At 41.4% G+C, this 9,197-nt stretch overlaps 1 protein-coding gene across 1 annotated transcript in view; it reads right to left on the bottom strand.

Moving 5' to 3' along the window:
• LOC109289519 (transcription initiation factor TFIID subunit 4-like) overlaps window positions 1-9,197 on the bottom strand; it is a 315,986-nt gene that overhangs the window by 299,505 nt on the left and 7,284 nt on the right. Inside the window, exon 2 of the mRNA XM_019505573.1 lies at window positions 4,060-4,232. Within this exon, the coding sequence (XP_019361118.1) occupies window positions 4,060-4,232 (173 nt within the window). The remainder of the gene's footprint in view (window positions 1-4,059; window positions 4,233-9,197) is intronic.

Genomic DNA, 9,197 nt, shown 5'->3' with positions numbered 1-9,197 from the left:
CCTGGGGAAGAGGGATCCCCTCATGCCCTGGCAGGATGTGGGGTACTGTGGGTCCAGAGTGAGGGGCTGCAGCAGGGCTGGAGGGGCTGTGACTTGGGAGTGATGGGCAGGAGCAGGGCATGGGCATATCACTGCCCCCCCCCCACAATCATATTGCCACACCCCGCCACACACACAGATATCCTCTTTTTTGAAACTGAAAATCTGGTAACCCTACAGGAATGCAACCCTGTGGGATGTAGAGCAACACCCAGAAGATAAGTCTGTGGAGGAGAAGGGGACAAGGCGGGGGTGGGGGCAGATCAAGGCCCCCACAATGAGGGAGGAAGTGGGGCAGGGGCAGAGGCTAGGGTGAATGGGGCCCGGGGCTGGAGCGGGTCGTGCGATGGAGCCACTGGCTGCTCATCCAAGGATGCGGGGGTGGGGCAGTGAATGGAATGCTGCTTCCCACCTCTGTGGCCACCCCTGGAAGAGGCAATGGGGGCATGTGCCCCCCAGATTTCTGCACAACGCAGGGGCAGGTTGCCCATTGTGGACTGGGGCTCTGCACTCTGCTGCCTTTCCCCAGGAGCTACACAACACCATGTTGTGTCTCCTACCACCAAGCAGGCAGGGGATCTGTGGCATGGACAGTGTGCAGCTCCCAAGACAAAGACAGTAGGGTGCAGGGCCCTAGCCTGCAGCAGGCAACCTGCCAGGGTTTACATGCCCCCCATGCCTCCCCCAGGGGTATATGGAGCAGCAGGGAGCTGTGCCACCCCTGCGCCCCTGGACAAGCCACCTGCAGCTCCATCCCATGACCCATCCTGGCCCTGGGGCCCCATTCACCCCCAGCCCCTGCCCCGCTCCCCCCCGCTCACTGTGGGGGTTTCAATCTCCCTTCTGCCCCTTCCCCTCCACAGACTTACCTGCTAGGCACTGCTCTACATGACGCCAGGCTGCATTCCTGGCTGTGTGCATGCTGCAGCTGCTTGTGTGTGTGTGTCTATATGCACTGTCCCCCCCACCCTCCTGCTGAAGCAGCCATGAGTCCACACCTGGGCTGCCCTGCAGCTCCTCTGCACTGCCACCACTGCCCCACTGGGCAGCCCGGAGGCAGCGGTGACAGTAGCAGAGCAGAGCCTGGGCATGATTAACGTGTTTAAAATTCAACACAAGAACCAACTAACACATTAATCGTGCACATTAATGGCAAGTAATTGGCAGCCCTAGTGTTTACATTCACTCTCTCCTGATTAGTTAATGGCTAATGAGAGGGAGTTAGTCTAAAGTTGGGCAGAAAGCAGAGCAGGGTGGCACTTTAGACACTAACTTGTATAAAGAAACATGAGCTTTTGTAGGCTATTGCATTAGATGCTTATGAAATCAGGAGCCCACAAAAGCTCATGTCTCCCTGTGTGAGTTAGTCTATATTTTCACCCTGCCCTGCCTTCTACCTAATGTTAAAGCAAACTGTTTCAGAGTGAATAACTGAAGAGAACAAGACTCATAAATTTTACTTTGGAGACCTAGCACCATGTATGGGAAAAGTATTTCCCCTACCTTATGCATTTTCACTGACAAAAACAGTTAAACTCACAAACCCTGACAAGTCAGAAGTATACTCCAAAAGAAAAAATAGTTCTGCCTATTAGACATGTGCTGGATACAGTATTTTGTTTTGCTTTGCTTTGCAGCATACATTATTTGCTGAACTTTTAGAATTAGATTCCTTTTCCTGACCAATCATGATCATGATTATTCACTAGACAGAAAAATGAAATTACAGTTGCTTCTAAAAGCTTAGTATAATGTTTCTCATCATACATTTCCTCCAAAAGAGGAAAAGCAATAAGCTTTCCAAAAGAATTAAACACAACTATAACTCCTATGTAGTAAAAGCCTTCATTGTTTAAAGGATTCAGTTTTCTGGTTTTACAAATTTTTTCTAGTGACTTTTTTTAAATAATATCTTCTCAAGACCAAATGCATACAAAAAGATTGCAGTTGGTAGTATGAGTGAAAAATCTATAGTCCAATTAAAACTTCAGGCTAAATAAGTTCAATTTTAATTTTCCAAGGACTTTGTTTTATTTATTTAAGCATCTTTATTAATAAATCATGGTAAATACACATGGTGTTAACAAAAGGGAAGAAACAATATCACAGGTGGTACATAGAACTCTCAATGCACATGAGCAACTATATAGCTATTTCAGTATTACAAAGTACTGAAACTACTACAAGCTCTAGGATAGTAAACATTCACATTGCTGCTTGATTCTAACGTAGCAGGGTTAACCTCCTTCCACTGTTGCTCCAAGTTAGCCAAAGGTAAATGATCACATATATACAATATAATACATTATAACACAAGCAGCTCCCAAATGCTTGCTGTCCATGACATTTTAGGATTAGGTTTGGGACCAAACTCCAGTCTCTATGTGGCAGTACACTGTGCTACCTATACATTTACAAAGTAAACCACCTACATTTTCAATGCACTCTACACCTGTAATCCTGAATTTATTCTCCCCTTTTTCCTTCTTAATATTAGAGTACTCTATTAAACATTTCCTACTTCAACCTTGATTATAAATCCTGGCCACAGCAACTACTGTTACATGAAAAATTAATATTAGAACAGTATTAAGTAGATAAGAATAAATTACATTTTTATACAGCGATGCCATCTTTTTTAAGACTACCCCACCATTCAAACTCCATTTTATATTTATATTATTATTAACTGCTCTAATCGCAGGTCCTTTTCTAGTTTGGTACTTTACTTTTTCCCTGCTATTCATTTAGTTTTGGGTCATTTGTCAAAATTTGATTGTATTGGTATTTACACCCCAAAATGCAAAGATAGAGACAAAGCAGTCACACAGATTAAAGAAGGCATGAGGGGAGGGGTTGCTTGTGTTTAAATGAAGTTTGTCGTCAAAAATGCTTTAGAAAACTAGCATGGGCTAGTTGTGATCTTTTCCAGGGCTGTAAATGCCAGCCCCCTGTGCTGTAGGTCTAAGCTGTCCATTAAAAATACCACAACCAATTTACATTTAGGTTATAGCCCAAAGTAGCCAAGCTAAATAGCATCTCTAAGCTGCCATCATTTATTGAAAAAAATTGTGCTAACAAACCATTTTTAGTGACAAGAATCTCGAAGCACTTTAAAAATTAAATAGCAACTGCTTCCCCACAGAAAAGAATCTACTTTTGTGTTGAAATAAGGTAAGATTTTAACAAACTACAGCAGTTTTTAAGAAATAGTTTGGGGAATACCACAATCAATTTAAATCACCACAGATTGACAAAATACAAACCCAATTTGTAATCTTGACAGTACATAAGGATCAACAATGCATGCTAGATAAAATGTAATAGAATATGAAATGACTAAAAGAACAGGGTATATTTTAACTTTCCCAAAATATCATGATGGGGAATTAGATCAAAACTGACTTAAGAGGAAAGTAGTTCTGAAAATGGGGTATGGGGCAAACTTCTAGACAGTACGTGAAGGAATGGGAAATGTATATAGAGGAAAAGAAAAACAAAATAATTAAGAACAACACTACAATTTCTGACAGGTACTGGGGAGATTACAATTCAGTGATACTAACAAAAAGTGTTATTTTTTCATTATTACAACATGGAACCATATGGTTACACAGCAGCATAACACACTTAAAAAGAGGTATATGACCCCAAAAATATGAAAAATATAAAGTACTGAATCCATAGCCCCTCTGTTTTCCCTGGAGATGTCCACACCAAGTTTCAACTCCAGTTCAACCTGCTTACCTTACAACATTTGATGACCTCACAGCCCTGGGGGACTCAGACAAAAACTACATAGGTCTCCTGAAATTGAAGCATGTACAGAATATGGACATGTCCTGGCCTCTTGAAACTAGACTGACTTCCATATAAGAGAAGATACAGTATTTCCCTTCTCTGTAATTTCTTTTCAGTGCAAGAAAGAAAGTGTAAGTAAACAACATTTACATAAAAGTTCAGATTAAAGACAGTGTTCATCATAAACAAAAATGGTAATCAGAGAAGCCAAAGACATACCTGGGCTGTTGATAAACGAAAAACTGGACCACTTGTAGGCACTGAAAGCCTGGGTGAAATGCTGGTGGGCCCTTGCCCCTGGGTTTGGACTTGAGCTTGCACTTGAGCCTGAGCTAAAGCTTGCTGGGGTACCATGACAAGCTGTCCAGCTTCAGTGCGCACCAACACCATCCCTAATGAAAATGATAACAGAAGAAATAACTATTAAGTATCAAAAGCACATACGTTACCATATAACTTTATAATTCACCCTGTATCTTTCTTGATGTTTTTATTATGGTATAAAGCAAATGTATCATGAAGTAAAAGCAATATTAGCAGAAAAAGATATACACTTTAGCTTTTAATTATAACAAGTTTACATATGTACAGTAGAAATGTACCAGTTAATCAACCAAGCATATAAGATAGCGACAAAACTTAGAAATACAATTAGAGACAATGTTATAATATTAGAACTAACCTAACTATTCCATAAACTTGCTTTAGCTGTTCGGGAAAACAAAACAAAGTGTGTGGTATATAGACACTCCAAAGAAGATGACACGATAGTTTTACTAGAACAGCTTGGCTGGAGAATGTGTATATGTAAACACTGCACCAGATGCATTATTTGTGTATCCTGCATTCCAACTATTTAAGCACTTCTTAAATCATTTACACGCATTTACTACACGTCTCTATCACTAAGCACTATATGTATCACTAAGCAATATACATGACTCTTAAAAGTTTTTCTCCCCATGTAGCGGGAAGCAACTGACAATACCACCCACCGGCACCACACCCAAAGCACCTAAGCATACAAAGGACAAGGAGGAACAAAGTTGGCAATTACTGTAGATCCTTGACAAGCCAGGATATCACCTAATTCTTTGTAAATGTAAAAAGGCATACACTCAGATAAGTTTCTAATAGAAATTCCAGAGGCAAAATCCTAACATAATAAGTGGTCAGTTCTACTAAGCTTCACCCTAGAAATCTGTCTTAAACTTTCTTATGCTCTAGGGTCAGCAAATCAGGAAGGCAGATGCAGAGAATGACCAAGAGAGGTGGAACTGGACCCCAGAACATTTACCACTTTATGGAAAGTCACCATAAACCACTGCAGTGTGCAAAAACATACAGAATATGTTTCTGGTCTATCTTGCTCAGAGTACAAGAAGCAGCACTTTATATCGTCAGGAAAGCCTTTGCAGTTATCACTAGTTTTGGAGTAATCTACTCCAGATGCAAGAAAGACACGAGTGGCAAAGCCAGTATCAAAGGAGAAAAGAGGGATTTTTGAAAGCCAAGAATCAGGCAGAATTTTTGGACACTTTTCCTAGCTAAAAATCAAAGCGCAATTAAGCATCTAGAGAGATAATTCATTTTTGTTAATTCTGTTGATGACATATGTTCAAAATCAATTAGTATTAATCAAATAACCAGTCTATTATGTCTAAATTCCTCATTTTTTTCCCAAAATGCCCAGGAGGGAACAAAGATGGAAGATCTTCCTCATATTTCCTTAATTGAGAGATACTACCATGAGCCAGCTGATAAGCACATTTACAATAAAAGAAAAGCAAAGTGCCACATTAAATGTCTGCTTTATAGACATTAACCCACGCAAACAAAACCACTTACTGCCCTAATTTAACAGCTCTTCATAAAAAAGCAGATAGGTTTAGGGGGTAATTAGAGAGCATAAACAGAATGTTTTGCAATATTTTATGAAGAAGATGGAAACTTGGGCACTATCGTATCAAGTCAGAAACAAATTCCAGAGCTGAACACCCCCTGCTTTGCTAAGAGCCTCCTGTCTCCAGCCCCCGGACATACAAATATACATTCCATTCCTGCAATGGATAAACTACTATGCCAAAACAACCTCACTGACCTCAGTGTGGAGCCTCCTAATATCAACTGCTGGGCTAAAAACCACAAAGAGAAAGGCAATCTCCAAGGATACAAATTAGAGCTTTAGAAAATCAAACAAAGATCTCAAATTACTCCAGGAAACTAAGTGAAGCTACTACAATCTCTAGAGCATAAAAGAAATAGGTCCATGGGCAAAAGAATTAAGAATAATAGGCAGCTGTACACAGCAGTACCTGACACTTTCTAGTGGCCTTACAATGTTGCAGAGGTACTCTGCAATAATCAGATCTTGAAGAGGCACAGATGGCCATGGCTGGGTCTATATAAAAAAATGAATGGTCATAGACCTCTTTCCAAAGCAGATTTAAAAAAAAAATATCCTCCCAAGTTAATTATTCTTCCTCTCTCCTGCCACCTCAGGTATCTCAACAATCTGAAAAGATAACAGTTCACAGAATAAACTAGACTATAAAACTATAACACGTAAGTGTCATTTATAATATCAGAGTTTGTTTAGCTTCAAAGGTTTAAGTACCTTATGGTTAATATATGCACTGAGATCCAATAAAAACAAGTACAAGATTCTTCCTATAAAAGCCAGAAGGCTTGAGTGGGTTTAATATTGCCAGCACTGATTTTAGAGTAAAATTCACCTAACTGTGATGAGTACCTCCAAGACCTTCTTTGCAAGAGGCCTTACAGTATGTGTGTGTGAGATACAGCTAGTAAAACAGCTATTCAGTAAATATATACATCACCTATGCAGCAGGAAGTTAGGTTCCAAAGAGTCTGGTGGGGTGGAAGTATTTTGCAAGAATGACTGGATCATCATTAATACTGATCCAATGGCCAGGAGCCCTACCTAGAAAATTAAGATGCATCTTCAGGCTGGGGTAGTGACAATAAGTGGGCAGTCTGTACTATTGACTCCTGACTCCTCCTAGTTTAGAGTATTTTCCCTTCACCTCACTTATTTCCCTACAGAAAGTCCATTTAAGTAGTCTTCCTGCACAGGTGAGAGTTGCATCTCAATCTTAGGACCTGATTAACTGGCACAGATGCTTGTGTCAACACAGAGGAAGAAAGCTGCACACTGGTACAGGGATCTGTGCTAGCAAATTCAATGCAGAATCCGAGCTTCAGCAAGTAACTCCCTTCTGAGTCCATAACCTCCTGCGGGACCGGAGGATGCTACACTCTGTGGTAATTGGCACTTTTTAGTAACCTTCCCAGGCAGCCAAGTACTCTGCAGTAATTAAATCTTGAAAGCAGTCAGTCCCATAAAAAGAAAATGGCATCTGATATTTCCCTTTTTCATACTCCAGCTTTACTGAAACACAGAAATAGCTTTACAGAAAAAGGTGCTAAATCAGATATAACTGACACATATAAGATAACTCGAGGATTATTTAGCCACCACTAAATATCCTCTGCCCTGTTTCATTTTCTTTTTTGTAAACTCTGGCCTCAACTTCACACGGGAATCATCCCACTGAAGTCAAAGTCTCACTGAATTAATTTAGTAAACCAAAAGTGTAAGTCTCTTTATGTTCTGATCCCACATTCTAGGCTAAAATCTAAAGCTTTTTCAGTTATTATTCTCTGATATTGAAAACTGTTAGTTAAAAATATAAGCAAGAGTCAAAGATTTCTTAAGGTGATATCTTTTATTGGACCAACTATGTAGTTGGAATAAAGTTAAATAAGCCTTTGAATGCAAGACATTCTTTGTCGGGTCTTTCAGAAAAAATAAATGCATCTATGTTGCAACACCTTAAATAGATAATAAAAATATCTTACTTTGTGCAAGTCAAATGAGCTAATTTAATTTTCTAAAAAGCCTTTTGATTATAAATGTGTAAACAAACATAAATATTAAGTTGTAGGTCAATTAATATTTACTGGATAATAGAGAATGCAAGGACAAGGAGTCCAAAATATTCAATTTTCTATGAATTAGAACAAATAGCAACAAATCAGTGACATGACTGGTTTCCATGCATTCAGTCTAAGAAAATTAAGCATGTTTAAGGCTTCAGTCTTCTAATAGACCAGACACAGATTCCTTCTTTCACATTATAATATCACTGCATTTATTTAACTGTTTACATAAATGTTCATCTTGCTACAGTATCACCGTCAGTATTATAACTTCACTTTACATCAGGTGTCAAACTCATCTGGCCCTGCGGGCTGGATGAGAATCCCTGGAACGGTCTGCCAGCCAGATCAAGCCATGCCAGAGCACAGGGCTGGTGCGGTGGGACGCAGCATGCTCTTCATGCGAGCCCCCTGTGCTTCATGCAATGCATGCCAGTCCCACTCCAGGATTGCACTGCAGACGCATGCAGGCTGGACCCAACACTGCACACAGCCCAGAAGGCCAGCATGTGGAGTGTACTGCATGTGGCACCCCACCAGACTGACCCTGGCCGTCTCTGCTGTCAGTCTTTTCTAGGTGTCTCTCATCAAGTTATTTAACCTAAAGCAGGCATCAAACATATGGCCCATGGGCCAGGTGGCACATGCAGCATGTGGAGCCAACCTGGCATGCAGATTGAACCTGGCACTTCTGGTGCTTCACGCAACACAGGATGCCAGCATGGCATGCATGCAGCAAATAGCTCCCCACTGCAGTGGCCTTATATGCCTGTGCAAGCACAGACTGATCTGGACTGGCCCCGGAGCCAGTGCATAAGGTTGGTCTGGTGTGGGCACCAAATGCAGTGCATAGAATCATAGAAAGTTCAGGAAGTCATCTAGTTCAACCCCCTGCTCAAAACAGGCCCATCCCCAACTAGATCATCCCAGCCAAAGCTTTGTCTAGCTGGGTTCTGGAAACCTCCAAGGATGAGGATTCCACAACCTCTCTGGGTACTTGTTCCAGTGTTTTATAGTTTCATAGTTTCTCGGAAGGGACCTGAGAAAATCATCTAGTCCGACCCCCTGCCATGGCAGGAAAGAGTACTGGGGTCAAACGACCCCAGCAAGGTGTTCATCTAACCTCTTCTTAAAGACCCCCAGGGTAGGAGCCTGCACCACTTCTCTTGGAAGTTGGCTCCAGACCCTAGCCGCGCTGACCGTGAAGTAGTGCTTCCTGATGTCTAACCTAAACCTACCCTCTGCCAGCTTGTGACCATTGTTCCTGGTCACTCCTGGCTGTGCTCGGGGGAACAGTGACTCCCCCAATGCCTTCTGATCCCCCCTGACCAGTTTGTAACAGGCCACAAGATCCCCCCTCAGCCTTCTCTTGTGGAGGCTGAACAGGTTCAGGT

Source organism: Gavialis gangeticus, unplaced genomic scaffold (assembly GCF_001723915.1).
Source record: "Gavialis gangeticus isolate Ggan-Ray unplaced genomic scaffold, GavGan_comp1, whole genome shotgun sequence".
NCBI lineage: Eukaryota > Metazoa > Chordata > Crocodylia > Gavialidae > Gavialis > Gavialis gangeticus.
Note: the sequence above shows the minus strand (reverse complement) of the source record. Positions and strands in the feature narration are given on the sequence as shown.